General features: G+C 45.0%; 1 protein-coding gene across 1 annotated transcript in view; it reads left to right on the top strand.

Moving 5' to 3' along the window:
• Positions 1-1,363: 1,363 nt before the first annotated feature.
• The window catches only part of NALCN (sodium leak channel, non-selective), a 375,525-nt gene continuing 354,159 nt past the window's right edge, over positions 1,364-22,729 (top strand). Inside the window, exons 1-2 of the mRNA XM_051849987.2 lie at positions 1,364-1,792; positions 19,876-20,022. Coding sequence (XP_051705947.1) covers positions 19,915-20,022 — 108 coding nt within the window. The 5' untranslated portion in view covers positions 1,364-1,792; positions 19,876-19,914. The remainder of the gene's footprint in view (positions 1,793-19,875; positions 20,023-22,729) is intronic.

Here is a 22,729-nt window from a genome sequence, read left to right on the forward strand (position 1 = left end):
AATCATCACCTTTTAAAGCATTTGTAAACATCTCCTGCTTAAATACTTCATTGGTATGATTTTCTGATAACTCTAGCTTAGTGAATTCCAAAGAAGGATATATAGCCACACATCTGAAGATACAAACTGAAATAAACTAGTGTTGACACCAAATCGCTGAGAACAGTGACTTCAGATGATTAAACCAATTGGTAAAGTTTTGTAAACTAGTTGTACATTTACCTTGTTTAAATTATTTGCGATTTTGTGTGCTGTGGACTGATTTAACCATTTGTTTCAAATCTAGCTGCTTAGATAGCCTTTCTGAAATCCAGAGAAATGAAAAAAAAGCCCACATAGTTCTTGATGTCATGAAATCCCAATTCCTTTACAAACTTTGTTTTGGGAGCTGGAGTTTAACCTAGTGGTTATGACAGAGGCTAGGGCACCACAGGCCCTTTCAGATTGCTAGGGTTCAACACCTGGCTTCATGTCTTGGCTCCAGCTCTCTGCTAATGCAGACTTTGGAAGGCAGCTGTAATGGGTCAAGCAATTGAGTTCCTGCCACCCACATGGGAGACCTAGATTGAGCCTTGGCCCCGGCTTCTTCCCTGGTCCAGCCCTGGCTGCGTGGGCATATGGATCGTGAATCACAGGATGGGAGCTCTCTGTGGGTGGCTCTCTCTCTTGCTCTCTCTCTCTCGCTCCCCTTCTCAAATAAGGACAAAAAAAATTTTAAAAAGCGTCTTTTAAACAGAAGAGTGCTAATATGGATTGTGAGTATGAATGGATTGGGAATAGATGTCTTTAGATGGTAACTGAAACATTTGTAACCAGAAAACACATTTCAAAAATTGTGTACAATTTACTTCCACCCCTTGGGGTACAACAGTCGCTGACAACTGTCTAGGAGTTCTCTTTCAGGGGAGCTTCATTCGGCTTTCTCTCTCCCCTAATTCGTGTGTCTCTGCGGGATGTTTGAATCTCTGCTCAGGAGCTCCTCATCGATTTTAATATCTGACTACGGGGCAAGATGCCAGGCCTGAGGCCAACCTTTTAGAGTGGGGCTGAGTGTGAGGGGAGGGCTGTCCCCTAGATCTGAGCTTGGCGTTTAGGAGTCGAGATTTCCCTAAACCCGCCGACCCCCTGAGGCATGGGGTGCCTGACAATCGGGGAGTGGGTTATAAGCCTCATGCACTGAACAGCACCTTTCAATTTTCAGGGAAAACGCAGACACATTTAGAAGGCTTTGCAAGGCAGGCGCTGGCCCGCATCCTGGGGTGCTGCCTCCGGCGGGACCCACGCGCGCACACCGGGCCGGGGCCTCCACGCGGTGGCCTCGCGCGCACCCGCGCACGCCCGGCCCCTGTGCACCGGGCGCCCGGTGAGCCTGAGAGCGCCGGCCCCGCAGCGCCCAGCTGTTGCTGTGACACTGATTTGCCGGTGGCCGCCGGAGAGAGGCCCCGCGGGTTCCGACCCGTGCGCTCGCCGCCAGCTGCAGCGCAGCCTCCTTGGCCTTGCCCTCCGCGCAGCCCTGGGCATCACCGCAGCCCGCGCAGCAAAGCCAACTAAAAAAATCCCTGAACCCCTCAACACCTCGCCGCCCCTCCCCGCCCCGCTCCGGCGGGATTGACTGACGCGCCGAACGCGGCCCGGCCGGGCCGAGCGCGCCGACGGAGCCGCCGTAGGTGAGGGGCCCGCGTCCCCGCCCGCTGTGGGCGCCGCGCCTGGCACGGATCCCGCGCGCCCGCCCGCCCGCCGCAGCCGCCGCCGCCCGCGGGCACCATGACCGCTCTGAGCGCTGGGGTTACAGGTTGGTCACTGCCGCCGGCGCCTGGGAAGCGGCGGTGCGGCCGTGCACCGCGCGGGAGGCCCGGGATGCGCAGGGGCTGGGCCCAGGCGGGGCGGGAACGTTGGGAGTGCGAGAGGGAGCAGGGGGCGCGGGCCCGGCGAGGTGGGGGTGGGGGAGAGGCGCGTCCCCACCCAGCCAGCCCTGTGGCGGAGCGAGGAAGGGGGACCCCGGTGCCGCGGTGCGCCCTCCCTGCTCCTGCGCCCCGGCTGCCGGGGCTCCTGCTGTGGGATGCGCCTCGGTCGGCCTGGGGAGCCAAGGGCCGGCCAGCCCTGGGGCCTGCCTCCCCCGTTGTAGCAGGTGTTGAGGCTGGGGATGAGGGGCAGGTGCCTGGGGTTGAGGAGGATGCGCTGGGCTAACCGCGGCTCCTCGGGCCTGGGCCACTGCCTGGGTAACCTCAGGGCGAACACGCAGGTGCAGGGCGGGGACCAGTGCTACTCCAGCGGGTTCTAGAGGAGCCCTAGGGTTCTGGGGCCTGGCTCTTCCCTGTGCCACCCTCGTGCGCCCAGGGATTGCTGAATATCCCTGGTTTTGTCAGTCGGCCCTGTTGAACAGCTGTCATCAGGGTGGCCGCACAGTAAGCCCGGAGCAGTATCCGGACAAAGCAACACCATTTTGTCACCGAACCTCTGAGGGCCCAGCCTGGACTGCCTGGCTGGAGTCCCGAGGCAGCTAAGGACAGTGACCAAGAGGTTCTAGGGCTGACTCCAACACCCCTCCTTAGGGTGCTGTGATGCCTCCGAGGTCCTGAAACCCCATCGCACAAACCTTCCAGTTAGAGGCACGGTGGGTAAGGGACGGTATCATTAGGGCTCAGGCCTAGGCAGGTCTCCATCTCCTTGGTGTGTGGGGTCATCAGCCAGGCCCGAATTTCCTGGTGATGAAAAAAAATGGGTGAACGGAGGGCTAACGATGCCCGTGTCTGTGGGTGGTATTAAAAATTAACAGGTGGCTGTTCTCACGTTTACGATTCAAGTTTTCATGGCTGCAACTGTGATTTGATGTCGTGTGGGAGCAGAGGTCGTGGACTGCGCCCCTAATGCCAGAAGCAGGTGCATAGGGCCAGGGTGCAGACTGAATATTCACCTCCAAGCGTTCAGCTCCTGTGCTCAGCTCTGCACAACAGCGTCACAATGCCGCTTCCTCAGCGGTTGGCTTGCCTTCTGTATTATGCTGGGTTTATGCTTTCTTATGTTGGGGTTTTCATTCTTCCATAGTGTATTTTAGCCCAGCTATTGCTAAAACCAAATGGTGTGAGGGGGAAAATCGGGTGCTGGAATGAGACTAACAAGTGAAGAAGCCCACTGGACCCTCCTATGTGCTCATAGAAGAAGTGACAGCTTGGTGAATACTTGTCCTGTAACTGATGAGGACCACACTAGAAACTCTACAGAAGTGAGGGGCCGGCGCTGTGGCGCAGTGGGTTAACGCCCTGGCCTGAAGCGCCGGCATCCCATATGGGTGCCGGTTCGAGACCCGGCTGCTCCACATCCGATCCAGCTCTCTCCTGTGGCCTGGGAAAGCAGTGGAAGATGGCCCAAGTCCCTGAACCCCTGCACCCACATGGGAGACCCGGAAGAAGCTCCTGGCTCCTGGCCTCGGATCAGCACAGCTCCAGCTGTTGCGGCCAATTGGGGAGTGAACCAGCAGATGGAAGACCTCTCTCTCTCTACCTCTCCTCTCTCTCTATGTAACTCTTTCAAATAAATAGGCCTAAAAAAAGAGAGAGAGAGAGAGAGAAAGAAAGAAACTACAGAAGTGGAAGAGGGATGGTGGCAGTAAAGTTTTAGCCTTTGTTATGAGATTATTAAAAGAGCAAAAAATGTATTTTCAAAAGAAAGAAGAAAAACCTCTTCAAAAAGTATCATTTGTTTGTAGTTCACCGAAATGACATTTTTAAAAAAGATATATTTACTTATTTGAAAGACAGAGTTACAGAGAGAGAAAGAGAGAGACAGACTTTTCATCCACTGGTTCACTCCCCAAATGGCCACAACAGCCGCAGGTGGGCCAGACAGAAGCCAGGAGCCAGGAGTTTCTTCCAGGTCTCCCAAGTGAGTAGCAGGGACCCCAGCACCTGGGCCGTTAGCAGGGAGCTGGATGGGAAGTGAGCAGCCGGGACATGAACTGGTATCCATATGGGATGCCAGAAGCAGCTTTACCCGCTATGCCACCACAGTGGCCCCCTGAAATGCAATTTTAAGTAGCATTTTCTTCTGCTCTGGGTATAGCATTTCTTGTGTTTTAGTTGCTTCTTTCTCTTTTCTGAATGTGAGTGTTTACGTATGCTTGGGTACCTGTGCACCCATGTGCACATTTGTTTTATAGCATAATCAGCGACACCAGGATGATTTTGGAATTTTGATGAGTGTATAAATTTATCCCAGGGGAAAAGAGTTGCAAATGGATTTCAAGTCTGTGAAGGAAAAAAATCGTGTCTGTACCAAAACCTTAGTATAACCCAAGCACTGAGCTGGGAGTTCAGAGAGAAAAAGAAGTTGACCTGGGCCCTAAAAATCTGTTAGAAAAGACAAATAGGTGAGCAGGTAGATGGATGCACAGTGAGATGTCTCATCTTCTGATTCTGGGTTGGAAACTGTGGTTTTGGCGTTAACGACGCTGAACTGCCTCCCGAAGTGCTGCTGACATCTCTGAGTTAGAGGCTGCAATCCCGTGATTCTTACGTCTCAAAGGACCTGCCCGAGAGGCGTGTACACCTACAAAGCACGTTCCATGAAACAACTTCAGTTTTTAATTTACTTTTGAATTTTAAAATAAGGATCATAGAGTTTTAGAGAAGAGACTACTCACACGTATTTCTGACCACCTAAAACAAATGGCCACATTATTCTGTAGTCTTTTTAAGAACTTGATTTTATTTAGTTGTTGTCAAGGTGTTGTATAATTTTTATACTGGTTTTTTCCATTTAAATTTATCATAAGCACTTTTAATATCTGTATAGTTTTCTTACTTAAACTTTACAGATGGTTATAACACTATTCACAGAGAATATAGCCTCACATATATATCCCTGCTTCTATCATTGAACATTTTCTGCTCTCCTTCCAATTTTTTACCATCCTAAACCGTGTCCTAATAAATTGTTATAGTGATTATGTGTTTCCATTTGATGCTTTTTAAATGCTAAATTGAAATAATATTTCTGAAAAGGAAGTATCTAAATGCTTATGTATAGATTATATGTTTATACATATATGTCCCTATATATCAGTCTTCAAATGGGCTTTCTAAAGAATTCAGATTATAATTTTGAATAATATGCTTAAAATCCTTTAGAAGTAAATTTGCCCCCACACGCTCCCCCCCCCCCCTTTTTTTTAGTATTTCTGGAACACTTTTCCCCTTTACAGGAATAAAAGAAGATAAAATAATAACGTGGGCTTATGACCTTTGCGCTATATAAAGATTTGACCTTTCACAATTGCATCTGAAAAACAGATGATAAAAAGCACCTTTTTAGAGCAAAACCAAAGTAGGAATACTTTAGAAGTTGAAAGCGTAGGGGGGCAAAAAGGAAGTAAATGCCAGATCTTTTAGGGAAGATGGCTGGTTCGTTCAGGAGTTTTATTTTGCTTTTTGCTTTCCTACTTAGACTTCAAATAAAGGATCAAAGCAATTCATGTAGTGAGAAATCTGTACACCCACAGCTAATGGAAGAGCACATTTAGTTCCCAGGCTGTAAAATCCATTGCACTTCTGGTGGATTCCGTGGACCTGGAATTGCACCGATGGGTAAAACTAAGTTTGAGTTCACAGTTTCCTTCCTGTGTGAGTGGCACGGGAGCGCTCCCGACGAACCCCTACCAGCAAGGAGTGAAGGCTGAAGTTGGGCTGGGCTGTGGCTAGCACGGGTGCTGGGTTCAAAAGCATTTTCTGCAGCAGATCCCAGAGCAGTCACAGCTGCACCAGGGGAGGGATTAACCTTGTGCAGAAGCCAAGATCAAGGCAGGGATTGGAGAAAAACTGGAAGTATGAAAGGCCAAAGGCTTCGTATAGTACTGTTGAGGAGCAAGAATTAATTATGCAAAGGAAAAAGATGAAACAGGACTTTGTTTGGGAAGAGGGTGATATGAGTGGAAGACAGCCAACAGACACACAAATAAATGCTCTCCCTAACAGAGAGATCAGAGCACGTGGAACACAGCCATGTTTCAGATGAAAGGAGAGGTCACATTTACTTTTAGATTAAAAAAACCCAGATATACAGATTAGGTTATATGTACCAGGAAAAATTAATAAAGCAGAGCTAACGTCTGGTGAACATTTTGCATTTTAAGAATAATAAAAAGTATTTCATCGGCATCAGACCAAGTGTTTTTAAAAACTTACCTATCCATGAAGGGAAAATATAAACTGATTTCAAACATCCTCTCCAGAATTATCAGGAAACAGTAAAATAATATCTTGAAAATGTGTAGTCCTAAAAAAGTCACAAGCTTATTCTCTGGTGATACTGAATATGAGTCAAAGGTGGAAAATAAAAAGGTGAAGATGCATGTACTAGGCAAAGACTACCAAATCAACAAAGAAAAAGTTGAGGCAAAAAGTAAGTAAATATCAGAACAGCAGTTCAAAAAATAATTAGAGGGAGCTGTCCAGCGTAGTGGTGAAGAAGCTGCCTGGGATCCGTGGATCCCTTGGCAGTTCGAGTCCCAGCTCTGCGACTGATCCTGCTTCCAGCTAAGCAGGTGCCAGGTAATGGCTCAAGTCCTTGGGTCCCTGCCAACTGTGTGGAGACGCAGACTGAGTTCTGGGCTCCTGGCTTCAGTCTGGCCCAGCCCTGGCTGTTGTGGGCATTTGGGGCGTGAACTACTGAATAGAAAATCTCTGTTTGCCTTTCAAACACAATGAAAATAAATACAGATTTTACTATAAATAAATAAACCATACATCTTCTTTGTCAAAATTTTGTAGAATCACATTACAGAATTAAGCAATCGCAAAAAATATCTATCTTTGGTGTTCCGTAACATTTAATTACATAGCAGGCTTTAGAAACCACTGATCTGAACTATCCACTTTCTTTGTCTCACCTTCGCAGATTCATATTACAACATTGAGCGACCACAATAAAATAGATACCTCTTTTTCCAACTTTCCATCATGTTGACAGTAGCAACTCATCAAATAAAACACCCGTCACTGGACTGCTGTGCGAGGAAAACTTTGAAGTCTCCATACTCACGGAGGATGGGCAAAAATTGTAGAGACTGCTCTGAGAGAGGAAATTTAATTTCTTACAAGATCACACCATCGACCTGTGGTGACATTTAACCCTGGCATTCTTAGAAAATTTCCTACACCTCTGTTGTAGCTAGAATAATTCAAAAATATATAAGTGTGTGTCTTTTGTGAACTTGGAGAGAGTGACAAGGGCTTGTTAAGCAGATTGACTTTTCTAAATAGAGTCTGAGAGAGGCTGCTTAACCTATATGCACAACCTGATTACCTCGATTTATAGTCAATACATATCTAAATGGTCAAATGCATAGAAGCAGAGAGTAGAATAGTCATTTCCAGGGGCCAAGGGAGACACAAATCAGTGGGTATAAAGTTCACATTATGCAAGACAAATTCTATTGAGGTGTCCAGTGTGCCTCTAGTTGACAACATTGCATTGTGCACCTAAAAATCTGTTTAAGAGTGTAGCTCTCATGTTAAATGTTCTTACCCCTATGAAATAAAACTCAAATAGTACCAAGATTTAGGTCACAAAAATACAAACACAACCTCATTTGCTGTCCTAGTGTTGGGCCACTTTAGCTTGGGCACAGAAGGTGGGTGACCAGAGGTTACTGGAAAACTGGAGTCCATCCTGTGCTCCTTTTTTTCCCCTTAAGATTTATTTATTTTTTTATTTGAGAGTCAGAGTTTCACAGAGAGAGAAGGAGAGGCAGAGAAGAGAGAGAGAGAGAAAGAGAGGTCTTCCATCCTCTGGTTCACTCCCCAGTTGGCTGCCATGGACAGATCTGTACTGATCCGAAGCCAGGAGCTAGGAGCTTCTTCCGGGTCTCCCACATGGGTGCAGGGGCCCAAGGCCTTGGGCCATCTTCTACTGCTTTCCCAGGCCATAGCAGAGAGCTGGATTGGAAGTGGAGCAGCTGGGACTAGAACTGGTGCCCATATGGGATGCTGGCACTGCAGGCGGCGGCTTTACCTGCTATGCCACAATGCCAGCCCCAATCCTGTGCTCCTTTACAAAGGATTTTTAAAGGTCCAAGAAAACTCCATTTTCCACAATACAAAATGAGACAGAACAGAATCCTTGGCGAAGTAACAACACTGTTTGGGGGTCTTGAAAGAAAGATCCAGCAAAGAGTGACATGCTGCTTTTCTTTGGGTTTTAGAAAACAGGCTCTGTATAAAAAGTGGGAAATCATTTTCTGTTTGTAATCAGGGTGTTGACAAAGGGAAGAGAGAAAAGAGCCCGTTTATGGAGCTGGTCCTTTGAAATGTTCGACTTCCTCTCTGTGGTCACCCCTCTTGTGTGGCCACTGCGGTCCTGCTGGGACAGGGCCCTGCCCACAGGGTTTTGTTTTTGCAAGGCTCCATCTTGGCTCTGTGTGGGCCAGGACAGAGTCGTGCACGTGTCCCAAAAGAAAAGTGACATTCGAAAGAGAGAGAGGAGGAAAAACAATCAGCCCACTCAGGGCGTTTACTTCCATCAGACAGAATCGGCCCCATAATGCTATGACTGCAGAGGAAAAGGAGGCGGCTGTTAGTTGTGGAGACAGACTTCTGACCCTCAGGGGTCAAAATTTCGATGATGTCTTAGTTCTGCTGCTAACATGATGTTCTCTGCTATGTTGCCAAGGGAGACGTAGGACTCCAGGCTGCCTTTAAGAGAGAAAACAACTGAACGGCCTTTCCTCCACGCAGAGGCCAGATTAGAGGGGAAGATGCAGCCGGCCCATTAAAGTTCATAAGCAGGAATCCCCCTGAGACTGCGGCCAGGCTCCCTGGAGAACCCGGAAGAACTGGCATCGCAGGCTTCAGGCAGGTGCGCTCTAATTGAGTTTCATCCCTTAGATGTGGAGAGGCAGGAATTCAGAGACTGCCGTCTCTGTCTCTTTCTGGAAAGGAAGAAGGTCTCGTTTTGCCTTAGAATGATCAGATTGAAAGATGCGGACAGCAGATTATCACGGGGGCAAAAAATCAGAGAGACCAGGCTCCCTCGTGGCTTGCCACAGACCTGTGATGTGAGCCCTTCGAAGGCACCTGCTTTATCCAGACCTCAGTTTCATCCGCAAAATAGGAAAACAGAGACACTGCCTCCTGGGGCATGGGGAGAAGTGGGGATAATAATGAGGCAGAGCTCTTAGCCTCACTCAGGGTAAACCCTCAGTAGATGTCAGGTGTGAGCCGTTTAATCTTAAATTGTTAATATTTTCAGTTCCAAAGACAAATGGTAAGTTGTTGCTCCCCCTCTTCGTGGAGGAATGACACAAAACCCTGCCTAGGCTTCATGTCCGAGTCACGGCACCATTATGTCGCTCCCCGTCTTCGTGGAAGAACGACACTAAACCCTGCATTGTTCTTTCGTCTGCTTGGCCCTCCCCGGGTTTGCTGCTGGTCCTTCCCGGGTTGGCTACCGATCCTTCCACCTCCGTGGAAGGGCGGTTCCCCCTGCCACTTTCCCCACTTCCGCGGGGGAGCGGCACACCGCCGGCCGGCTCTCTCGGGGGCTGCACAGGTGTTCCTTCAGATAGATGTTCCTCTTAGATGTTCCTGGTGCATGTTGTCTCTCTCCTCCTTTATAGTCCTCTTCCACCAATCCCAACTCTGCTACCCACACGCCGAGTACGCTGCTCTCCTCCAATCAGGAGTAGGTCCTGCTGTTTATTGGTTGAACTGGAGGCAGCTGCGTAGAAGCTGTTTCTCCCTTCTCAGCGCCATATTGTGGGAGAGCAGATGCATAGAATAAGTCTTAATTCCAGTAACAGTCTAGTCCGAGTTGCTCCCCACAGTAAGTGAAGCACATGGTCATTGCAAAACATTTGGAAGATATGAACGTTCATAGGGCTAAAAACTAAGAATAAAATTCTCTGCCAGTTCTCTCTGCACTCCCACCCCTTCTTGTCTCCATTCTCCCAACAGAACAAACCTCAGACTTGGATTCTAAACTCGATCCCAACTCACGTGGATCTGGGAATGTCTGCCACGGGCTTTAGCCTATAGTGTAGCTAATATCAAAAACTGTTTCAGAGTGGTGTTAAGTGCTGGGAATAGTTCATGACATGGAGGAGTAAGCTTGCATGAAATGTTTGTTGTCATCTTTCAAGTAAAAAAAAATACTTGCTGCCTGTGCTTGCCTCTGTTCTGCTATGCAGAGTTTATGGACGTCACTCAACCTGGGAGATGATCAAACGCGTAAAGATACAGGCAGCTTCCAGAGCATTAATAAACGTTCCCGCTGGAAGTCAGTCTGCCCTCATTCCTGTGATCTTCCGCGTGTGTGCTCCTCCATTCTGAGGGTATTTCCATTCCTTGGAAAGGAGCTGACGGTGTCTCATGGCAGCCCGACACGTTCTCACCAGCAAGGTTCAGGTTCTGTAGTTGTTTGCAGTGAACAGATAGCCACACCTTAGCACCTTCTGAGTGGTAACATTCATTTGGTCTCTCCTTCCTTGTTGGAAGAGAGGAGAACAGTAGCATAACAAAATGATGATACTGACTGTGGCCTGGGCTTTGGAGTTTGAGTGTGACAGATGGACTGCTCTGAAAAAAATCTGTATCCAATCTCTCTCTCTCTCTCGATAATACATATATATATATATATATATATATACATACACATGCCTTCTTGTTGCCCTAGTACAATCTCTGTTGGAAAAACATATTCTTTTGGCCACATATCATAAATGGAATCTACTCTCTAATTTTCCCATTCTTAATATATTCGGTGGAGAATTTATGGGACTAAAATGAAGTCTATGAAATTAAGAAATCTGTCATTGTAAGAAATGAAGAAATCCATTTCTTTAGTAAATGATGTAGGATTATCATATAGGAGTTAGTTGATGTGTTTTTCTCATTTTTTTAATTTATAGAAAAATGAAAGCATGGTATTTCTAAGATTCACCCTAGGGAAAAGGGTTAAGTGAATGGATAATAGCTCTGGAAAAGTGGAAGGACCATTTAGACAAGGATTTCATGAAATGTTTGAGGATTTCCTGGAAAAAAAATATATACTTTTATAATATGTAGCGAAAAACTATAAAAACTGCAAAATAAATTATGAAATAGAAGTGGATTCAATTTTAGGAGATGAGAAATGCTGTACTATTTTCCCAACCAATAACTGATGCTCAGAGACTTTATCATCACCAGGTTGGATTATTAAAATACATCGAAATGTGTTTTTCCTCTAACAAGAGGAAATTGCATAGTATGTTTGATTTTCCGCTCGATAGTTCTGTAAGCCACACTGTGTGGGTTCACAGGCTGGCTCACTTGTCTCAGTTCCCTCGTCTGTGAAATGATTCTTACAAGGCTTGAGGGAGGTAATGTATTACTTGCTTAAAACAGCCTGGCACATAACAAGCCCCCAAGTAGATGAGTTTAGTGGAAGGCGTCTGTTTCTACCTTGCAGGGAAGAAGGCAACCAATAAGATCGGTGTTTTAGAATGGGCACTTCGGTGCCCCTAAACTTGGTCACGTGTGTATGTATGTGCATATGTGCATGCATGTATACTTGTGTGTTTGTGCTGTTAAAAGTTGGTTTCCTTTAGACAAAGCATTGTGATTAGGGGATAGCTTTCAGTTTCATGCCAGAGTCTGTCTTCAGCATGTTCCCGTAAATGATTTTTGGTTTTTGTTTTTTTCATTGAAAGTCAAAATGCAGTCATGGAGCAGCCATTATACAGGAGACTAAGGGTTGCTGGGCTTTAGTTTGGGATAGTGCTGTGTGTCCCAGTCTGGAGGCTGTGGAGGCTCACACATGACCTCCTGGAAGGAGAGGCAGACTCATCTGGGCTCTGTGCAGGGGTACAGATGATCTGGGCTCAAGGAAGGTGGGTTTCAGCCATTCACGATCCAATGAGAGGACACGTCACCAGGCAGAGAGAGGGAAGGCGTCCAAGGCTCTGATGCTCAATGGTGTCCTGGGGTTCCGGGAGGGTGAGTGAGCCGGAACAATGAGGCGTGGAGCAGGAGAGAGGATACTGGAGAGAAGAAAAGAAGACAAAACTGTAGGGTGGTTTTCCTAATTTGAACTATGGCATACAACGTAAAATGCGTTGCTCATTTGCCCAGAATGGACATGTGTTCTGAGAAGAAATTCAGCAAATGTAGTGAACCGTCTGGCTTTATGAAAACGATGACCTTCTGCTGTGTCTGCATCATGAACGAGCATCCCCTTTGGTTATCAGGTTTGCACTGAGGTGCTCTGACGTATGCTTGGATTTCAACCTTGTACGCAAAACGATAAAGATATCTTTCCATTCCATATTTCCACAAACTTTGTGAAGCCCCCTTGTAGAGAGAGGGAGAAAAGGCAAGATGCTGTTATTGAAATAGATACTAAGGGTTTGCTATTTTGAGTTCTGTGGCCATTTAAGGAAAACAGAGGTGGGCAAAAATACTTGAAATAAGAGCTAAGATCGTAAATCTGAAGTCAACAGATGATAACATCAAATTCAATGGCCTCCCTAAATGTAAGGAGACAACTTGCTCAGATACAAATTAAACATTGTGAACATAATCTGGAAAGATGTGCTTGTATCTGTTTACCTCACAAGACCTTGTACATTAAAGAATGTAAATGATCTTATGCGTGGAAGATAAAGGGAGGGGCACTGATGTTTGAGGGGGTATTTATGTGGATTTTCTGTGCATACATCTTTATTGATGGAGAAGAATGTTCACATGATACTGCAAGATGAAAAGAATCTGGTTACAAAATGATGTGGAAGCAACTATTTAAAAATAAATGTATTCATGGAGAAATGTATATGCCCAGGCATATATATGTACATATACATATACATATACATATATGCCCAGGCAGGTCCTAAAAGAGATTCCATTCATGTCCCATTGGAGAGAAACTTCCCAGCTAAAGAAACTTCCCGGAGGAGAGAGACCATATCTGATCCTTACTTTGTCTGCAGTCCCTTAAACAATGGCTGACACAAAGTATTTGCTCAACAAATGCTTTACAAGAATGATTAATCTTTACAAGTAGAATTCCTGGTGGCTTTCACTTTTCTACAATGAACCAGCATGGTGTTTTTTTTTTTTTTTTTTAAACAGGCAAAGTGGACAGTTGAGAGAGAGAGACAGAGAGAAAGGTCTTCCTTTGCCGTTGGTTCACCCTCCAATGGCCACTGCAGCCGGCGCACCGCGCTGATCGGAAACCAGGAGCCAGGTGCTTTTCCTGGTCTCCCATGGGGTGCAGGGCCCAAGCACTTGGGCCATCCTCCACTGCACTCCCGGGCCACAGCAGAGAGCTGGCCTGGAAGAGGGGCAACCGGGACAGAATCTGGCACCCCGACCAGGACTAGAACCTGGTGTGCTGGTGCCACAAGGTGGAGGATTAGCCTAGTGAGCCGCGGCGCCGGCCCAGCATGGTTTTGTTAATGAAAATAGAATTGTTTCCTTATAATTTGACTTGACGTTAAGGTGTAGGTATTCGAGGTCTCCCAGAGCACCAGTCAGCTGTTCTAGCTTGAGTCAAAAGGTTTATTTTGCCTGATAGAACAGAGGCATGCTGGGACTCAACTGACGCATGTCCCTCACCCACAGAGGTGGTATGGAGCTTGTAATTGGGGAATAAATGAGTAAGAAAACCCCTGGGTGGAAGCCGAAGACTAAGTACATCATGAGAGACTCTCTCCTTTAATTAATTAGTTGCTCTACCTTTAAATTAGACATATTACCTGCCACATTGTAGGAACTGTAGGAAGGAAGTGACCAGATATATTTTGGGCCTTCTTTTATGAAAGCAATTTTGTAAGCATAAATGAATTAAAAACTTATATTAGCAATAGTGGTTGCTCTTCCAAAGACGTGACAGTAAAAGCTTGGAGCAAGCAAGGATATTATTGAACATTTATTTTCTCAATTTTCTTCTCAAATTGTAAAATAGATACTAAGCAATGGTATAAAAAGCCTACCATTAACTGTGTGTGTGTGTTGTGAATAGGACAACAGGTAAACAATTTCATTGGCACTCTTAGCTGTGCCCAGGTGTGATCAGGGGATTGCTTATTGATGTTGCTATGTTGACAACTCTAATGACACCTAATGATCAAAACTAAATCTTGACTTCTGCTGTCCTTGGAGACTTTTTAGAATAAAATAAATGCTATGAGTTTACTTAAATGGTATATTTCTCTTGTTTACACTTCACATCTCAAATATTAAATCTTTAACTCATAACAAGTAAATTACACACAGAGACACAATTTCTCCATGCATTAAATCAGGGAAGAATGAACAAATGAGATGGGATTGGCAGCAGATAACAAAAAGCACACAATTGTAATAAAGGCAAGGAGTAGTTGAGAGAGAGATGGTGAATAATGATACATCCAGCTAATTGGAGTGGAGTATGTGACTATAAATGTCAAAGGAAGTGCAAGTGAAAATCCCTGGGACTTAGTGACCTTGCAATCTAAGGTTAAACAAAGGAGGTCATTTGCGAACTTAAGGATGCCTTTGTTGTTTATTGCTTCATATTCAGCACCTACCACAGTGCCTGATACCATAGTGGGTGCATAATATTTATTGTGTAACTGAATGAATGAATGAGAATGAAAAACAAGATGGTAGGCTGAGGTTTCCTGGATCTCAAGACAGACTGTATCAGAATGTTAGGAGGTTGCTTTTTTCTTTCTTTCTTTTTTTTTTGACAGGCAGAGTGGACAGTGAGAGAGAGAGACAGAGAGAAAGGTCTTCCTTTTGCTGTTGGTTCACCCTTCAATGGCCGCCATGGCCGGCACACTGAGGCTGGTGCACTGCGCTGATCCGAAGCCAGGAGCCAGGTGCTTCTCCTGGTCTCCCATGGGGTGCAGGGCCCAAGCACTTGAGCCATCCTCCACTGCACTCCCTGGCCACAGCAGAGAGCTGGCCTGGAAGAGGGGCAACTGGGACAGAATCTGGCACCCTGACCAGGACTAGAACCCAGTGTGCCGGCGCCTCAAGGTGGAGGATTAGCCTATTGAGCCACGGCGCCGGCCTGGGAGGTTGCTTTTTTTAATAATCATTTTTCTCAATCCATGAACACAGAATATATTTCACTTCCTTATTTCTTCTTCAATTTTGTTTTCAATGTTTTGCTTTCATATAGAAACCTTATGCTTCCTCAATTAAATTTTTCCCTTGTATTTTGGTTTTCTTTGTAGCTACTGAAATGAATGGGATTGTTTTCTCTTTTTTTCTTTATTTTTAGTTATTTCTTATTATTTTTTCAGATAGTTCACTAGTAGTGTATAGAAATGTTGAGGATTTCATACATTGATTTTGTATCCTGCAGCTTCACTGAATTCATTTATTAATTCTAGTGTGTTTTTTTTTATTGAGTCTTTAGGGTTTTATATATGTAAGATCCTGTCATCTGCGAATAAGGGCTATTTAACTTCATCCATTCCAGTTTTGCTGTCCTTTTTTTCTTCTCTCCTGCCTCCTTGTTCTGGCTAGAACTTCCAGTACTTTGTTGAGTAGCTGTGTGGAGAGTAGGGATCCTCGACTTAATCCGTATATTAAAGGAAAAGCTTTCAACTTCTCCCAGTTCAGTATGATGTCAGCTGTGAGTTTGTCTTTTATGGCCTTTATTGTGTTGACACGCATTTTGTCTGTACCTATTGTGTTGAAAGTTTTTTTTTTTTTTTATCACAAAGGGCTGTTGAATTTTGTCAAGTGCTTTTTCTGCATCAACTGAAACGATTATGTGGGAAGTTGAGTTTTATATAAATGAGAGAATGTAAGAGGCATGAGGTCTGTCCTAGAAAGAAACCTTGAAATAGGGGTAAAATGAAAGGGACCATTGTGTTTACATGGAATGAAGAAAAAGTAAAAGTACTCGCTCCTGAGAAACTGTGATGAGAATCTTTTGTGGTCATTTCAGCCACAGGTGGGGGAAGCAATGAGTTCAGGGCAGTAGGTTCTGGCACAGGAGAGGAAGGAATGAAAGTTTTTCCTGTTGTATTTTAAGTAATCATGGTGTGGGTGCAGCACCCCCGTATCCGAGAATCCATGACTCAATAAGAGTAGACACCAACACATGGGAATAGAAACTACCAGAACAGATGATCATTTAAGGGGTTAAATGCAGAGGCGAGACAGCCACAAAAGGACAGGCTGCAAATCAAATTTAGAAGATTCTAAAGACTTTAATAGAGACCCAGAGAGTTGGAAGGATAAGAGATGAGCTATTGTGTTGCAAGCACCTCACAGTTAATGAAAGCTGAACAGAATATTTTCATTCTCGCTTGATCAAGAAGCACTGGGATGAAATAGTAAAGTATCAACATATGTCAGTAGAGACCAAATTGCTATCATAGAATGAAAACCTGGATCTTAACCATTTAAAAGAGAGCAATGAACCAGAATATGTTTTCTCCCTGAGTTGCTATGAGTTGCTTCTGAGTGAAAGATTTATCAATGAACATATTGTAACTGAGCCACTCTCTCCCAATATTGAATTCTTTAAATAGCAGCTACTTTTAATAAGTGTGAAAAAGCTGTTGGGAAGCCACATTTTTCAAACGTAATGCACTGTCTTATCAGGGACACTGCAGTAAACAGAAAAGGCAGCTTATAAATATATAATGGTGATAAGGCAAAGATATACAAAGCCATTTCCTATCAAAATATTGAGCTTACCTAGGAAACTTAAATATCCCTCCTGGTCCCTATCAGGGAATAATAGCTCTTTCAGTGCTCAGTTCTATTGACTCAATATGACAGTGTAAAACAACATTTCTGTGTATATAGGAAAATCATTACAACCACTGCCTCAAACTAATTTTAGATTCCTAATGTCTGTAATTCATTCACTTTACTGTTTGAATACTTTATGTTGTAGTTAGAGTTATTAAATCAGTCAGGATTTCTGTGACTCAGAAGCAATTTTTGTGTTGTAATGTGTGCAAGGATTCACCAGGTTTCCCTGGAGCTTAGGCACATCATTTCATGGACGCTCTGATTTGGTGGCTTCCTGACAGCAGGTCAAGTGAATGACAGCTAATGTCATTCACTGATAGCTGCACTGTTTTGACGGGACAAATATAGCCAAGTGGAGATTTTAAAAATAGATAAAAAATCATGGATGTGTGCTTTTCTCAATGAACAAATCAATAATCAAAGCTCCATTTTGCTTCAAGTGTTATATTGATATTAAGAGGTACATGGTATTCATATACCCATGAGTCTTCATTAGCTTAGTGGAAAGGGGCCTGTGTCCAGGTCTACAACAACTGTAAAATTTTTGAACTCTTTGACTCTTTGGCTTCTTTATCTGTATTATATCATCTTGAAGGATTTCCTAAAGATTTTGCTTTCAGTCTTAGGAGAGTGTCATTCAAGAAGCATCCCAAATTGAGGCCACCAGATGTTTTCTCCCCACAGTAAATCTGATAACTGCGTCATTTGAATACTCTGCATAGAGTGACATAGGATGTCAAGAGTCCCAGACTCCAATTAGGTACATAAATTTAATCAGTGCAACCCAACTGCAAAACCCAGTGTCCAGGGCAATATCAGACTGGGCATACCTGGCACATTGTGAAGCCAGTTGGCCTTGCTTCCTGTCGGAGGGAGCGGCAGCAGCAGCCATCCAGGTGGATCAAGGAACACACAGCAACAGGTAGAGCTGCAAACAGGAAAGTGGACTCGCAGCTGCTTTGTCCCAAGCGTTCTGTGTTCTGTTCTCTTTCCCAGTGAAAACTGCAGTTGCACATATTTGCACATACTACAAACACATTCTTGTTCTTGCACTCCACTGAGGGCTGAGCAGACCCCATTGTCCTTGGTTAGATTTCTCATCTAGATCCATGAAGCTCCAGGAATAGCCTGTGGACCTGTCAGCATCAGAACGTCTGCGTTTTCCTGGCCTGGCATTTCCACTGTTGTGCACTGCCTGAAGGCTGCCATTCTTTGTTACCTGCCTTTGGAAATTCCCCTAATGAGCCTCAGCTCAGCGAGGTCAACTCAAACTCCTTATGCTTTGTAATCAGACAGAGCTTGTTTGAAGTTTCAGTTTTGCTTGCGTGGTCTTGGTCAAGTTCTGACCTGCCTTGCGATCGGAATTTCTTATGCATACATACAAAGACTAGGTATTTTCTGCGTTAGGTCTGTTTTGAAAGTTAAACAAATTATATTTCTAATTGCCCCAAACGTAAAATAAACCTTGAAACGTTAGCTCTTCTCCCTATAAGACTTAATCCAGGTGTTAACCAAAAGGGAAGTCTTTATGTTTTTTTGTTTTTTTTTTTTTTTTTTTTTTATTTGAAAGAGAGAGAGCGAGCTTCCATCTGCTGGTTTACTCCCCAAATGGCTGCAACAGCCAGTGCTGAGCCAGGCTGAAGCAAAGAGCTTCTTCCAGTTCTCTCAAATGGGTACAGAGGCCCAAGGACGTGGGTCATCCTCCACTGCTTTCACAGGACATTAGCATGGAGCTGGATTGGAAGCAGAGCAGCTGAAACTCAAACCAGTGCCTGTATAGGATGCCGGCACTGCAGACAGTGGCTTAACCTGCTGTGCTATAACCCTGACCCCAAGTGGGAAGTCTTAGTGTAGACTCAGAGGTAATCAGACTCCACCTGTCATTGTAACACCTCTTCTCACATTATATTACACTTGGTTGCTATTTGTTTCCTGAAGGACAGACATACAGACAGGCTTCCTCTAACAAATGCTGAATCGCTGAACGTGGTGGCGATAGCTGTTGGGTAGGGACATGTACATCAGACTGTGGATGGCTACAAGTTGTGAGAATTTATTTATTTATTTATTTTTTTATTTATTTTTGAAGATTTATTGGGGCTGGCTTTGTGGCAGAACAGGTTAAGCTGCTGCCTGCATTGCCAGCATCCCATATGGGCACCAGTGCAGGTCCTGGCTGCTCTACCTCCAATTCACTTTCAAGCAAAATAAATTTTTTTAAGTAAACTTACCTTTTTTTAAGATTTCTTTTCTTTTCTTTTTTTTTTTTTTTTTTTTTTGAAAGCCGAGTTACAGAGTTGGGGGAGAGACAGAGAAATCCTCCATCCACTGGTTCACTCGCCAAGTGGCCACAAACACCAGCAGTAGGCGTCTGAAGTCAGGAGCCAGGAGCTTCATCTGGAACTCCCGCATGAGTGGCAGGGGCCCAGACAATTGGGCCATCCTCTGCTGCTTCTCCCAGGCCACCTTCTCCCAGGCAAGCTAGACTGGAAGTGGAGCAGCCAGAACACAAGGCCATATGGCCACTATGCCACAATGCTGGCCCCAGAGTTTTGAAAATTTAGGTCCCAAGTTTGTACATCCTCTTCGTCTTTAGTGGAATTTCACAGATGTACTACACAGTAGCTGGAAATAGTTAATCACAACTTCATCTAGAGGGAGTTCTGTTGCATTCTCTCTGGCCTCCACCCCAATCTGAGAATAATTAGATGAACTTGGGAGCACCATTCAACTAAAAGATGACTGTGAGTGTCTTATTACAATATCAAAAACAACATCCCAGGGGGACCATGGTATTTCATTTGGATCAGTCAGCAGTTTTCTGACATAAGCTATCTTGGAGGGGAGACTGCTGAGGGTATATGGACCTGTATCTCAGACTTCCCTAATAGAGTGTATATCCTAAGAGGCCAAGTACTTTACCTAACTTTTACGCCATTGGGTTGGGAGGGAAAAAATCAAGCTTTTATTAACTTTGACTCCTATTTTTAAAATGTCTATTTACATGCATTTATTTACACAAGAGAGCAGTACGCATGTGTAGACTACAGATGCACAAACCTGCATGGAGGACTCAGTCTCTTTGATAAGGGAAAAGATGGCTGAGGTGACAGACACAACTCTCTCTTTCTTTCTGCAGACTTTGGCTTTGCACTTGCTCCCCCAAGCTAACTTCAGCATGCTCAAAAGGAAGCAGAGTTCCAGGGTGGAAACCCAGCCCGTTGCTGACTTCGGTCCTGATGAGTCTCTGTCAGACAATGCGGACATCCTCTGGATTAACAAGCCAGTAAGTTTCTTTTCTAAAATTACGGAGGAGCACCTGCTGGTAGAAGGGAAATTTGAGTCATAACTTCGAAGATCATAGACCACTGGCTTTGAAATGTCTCTTTGAGCTGTAACGGAATATAGATGAGTCTTGACTACTGGAAGTTGAGAACGATTCGATAAAAGAATGAGTGCCACTGTGAGTTATTCGCATGGGAAGATAGGCCAGGGGGTCTGGTTCCCTCCCCTGCCCATGCTGTGCACGTGTGCTCAGAGGCACACAGTGTAGAGATGTCACTGTGTCCCACTCTGACCACAGATGGTTCCAAGAGGAGCGACCAATTCTTCACAAACATCCTTTGCTTTACTGTCCTTAACAAGCCTGAATCTGCGAGATGATAAGCGCATTTTTGGAATTAAAGGTTTCCTTCTGAGCTACAAGTTTTGGGCAAAAGTAAAGGTTAATGAGATCGTGCATAGTGTCTCTGAAGAACTTTGTCACCTTCTCTGCCTAATTAAGTTGATGAGAACTCGGAGAGGCAGGTCTGCTCTGCTGGGCAGCATTGTTTACCAGGAGGCATAGCAACCAGAACTAAAGGGAAATGGCAAATTCTTCAGTCTTGGAAGCTCAGCTCTGCAACACAAAGTAGGATTGATTTCATTGTTAAACTCCTAGTAGATGTTGAAGGAATGAAACAAAGTAACCTGTTGGCCTCTTGTCAGTGCTGGTCTTTCCCCTACTGTGGCAGAGAATCTGCTGGGCTCTTCCTGCCCTAATCAGTATTTTTCTTTCTTTTTCGTAAGCCTTTTTAATATTAATTCATTTGAGAGACAGAAAGTGGGAAACAGCCAGGCAAACAGACAGAGAGAGCTCTCATTGTTTCAATCCGCCTGCTTCAGCGGCTGTGGCTGGACCCTTGCTGTGGCTTGAAAGCCCAATCAGTTCTCCTATATGGGTGTCAGGAACCCAAGTACTTGATCCATCACTGTTTCCCAGGATCTGCATTGGCAGAGGAGGGTGGGGTTAGGAGCCAGAGCCCAGGATCCAATCCAGGCACTCCCCTTGGGGATAAGGGCTGAACTGCTGTGAGGAACACTTGCTCCCTCTAGTGTGTGTCTAATCTGCCCCTAGGCTGCTTCCCCAGCCTGACACATACCTCTCCCCACATCTCTGTTTGTTCGGTTTCCCTTCTGCTTTGCAATCACTGAAATCTCTCTGCTATCTCCAGCGCAAGTGCAAACCTGTTGACGTGGCATTCCCGGCTCCTTGTACTCTGGCTGTAACCTGGCCGGCCAGCTCACTGCCTCTTTCCTTCTCCCACATCCGCCATCCACTTGAGCCACATCAGCACGCCCCGCTCTTCCAGGTAGCCTGGCTTGTTCACACTGATTTCCTTTGCTCATGCAGTTCCCTGGCCCGGAAGGCCCTTTCCTGTTTGTCCGCTGCTCAGATCCTCCTTGTACACCGGCACTCACCAAGGTGCCACCCCATCTCCATCATCCTCCTCATTCGAACTCCTTACCGCAGACAGCATGGACCTCTTCTCTTTCTACTTCTTTATTTTGTATTTGTATACAAATACCAGTGTGCATCATATATAACACGTACTCTTTATATGTGTATATATATTATATACGTACACACACACACATATAGATACACGTATAGAAACACACACACATTTATAGTCACACTGCAAAGTGGTTGTGGGTCAGAGCTGTGTTTCTTCCATTTTTGTGTCCTTAGAGCTCAGATTTCTCAAGCACGGTGGGCTTACCCTTACAGGGAACCGAACAGACCAGAGAGGAAAGCTCTCGCTTTTTCTGAGTGTTTAGCCCATACCAAGCTGTCTGAAAATTTCTGAAGAAGGTAGCACTTATAAATGTGGCTTCAGAGGACTTAATGAAAGTATCATTTTTTAAAAAAATCTTTCTTCAAATTCAAAATGGAATTGGTGTGGAAGAACCCATCTCTTGTGGTTCTTTTGTGTCTTTAGATTGTTGATGGTAGGGGTCCAGATGGGGCTTAATTCACATACTGATTTTTTGAAGGCCTCCAAATCGCACAAAAAGTAGTACATACATCCTAAAAAGAAAAAAAAAAAGAACATTAACTCATCAGTGACTTGAGTAGTATAGAATTAGCACCACTATGTCTTTATGAAATATTATAACTGTCAGATAAACATTATAACCCACTCATCAGCCGACAAGTGCCTGAGCCTCCTCAAAGTTCTGACACCTTTTCTGCTTCCCATCCTGAGTGGTGCAAGATTGCATAGCTGCAGAACCCTTCTACTGCAAAACTGAAATGCTCTTGGGGACTGGGGTGTATTAAGGAATGAACGTGCCTTGGGGCCAACACTGCGGCACAGCAGGTTAAGTTACCTCCTGCTGCTCAGGCAGCCCATGTCAGTCCTGGTTTGAGTCCATTTCCAATCCAGCACCCTGCTAATGCACCTGGGAAAGCAGAGGAAGATGGTCCACGTGCTTGGGCCCCTACTTCCTACGGGGTGGACCCAGCCGGAGTTTAGGGCTCCTGGATTCAGCCTGGCCCAGCTCCAGCTGTGTGGTTAACTGGGGAGTAAACCCGAGGATGGAAGATGCCTCCTCCCCCTGCTTTCTCTCTCTCTTCCTTCTCCCATCTCTCTGTAACTCTGCCTTTTAAATAAATGATCCTTAAAAAGGAGAGTGAGCATGCCAGCATTTCTATGCAAGACAGTCAATTA

The sequence above is a fragment of the Oryctolagus cuniculus genome, chromosome 9 (assembly GCF_964237555.1).
Source record: "Oryctolagus cuniculus chromosome 9, mOryCun1.1, whole genome shotgun sequence".
NCBI classification, from domain to species: Eukaryota; Metazoa; Chordata; class Mammalia; order Lagomorpha; family Leporidae; genus Oryctolagus; species Oryctolagus cuniculus.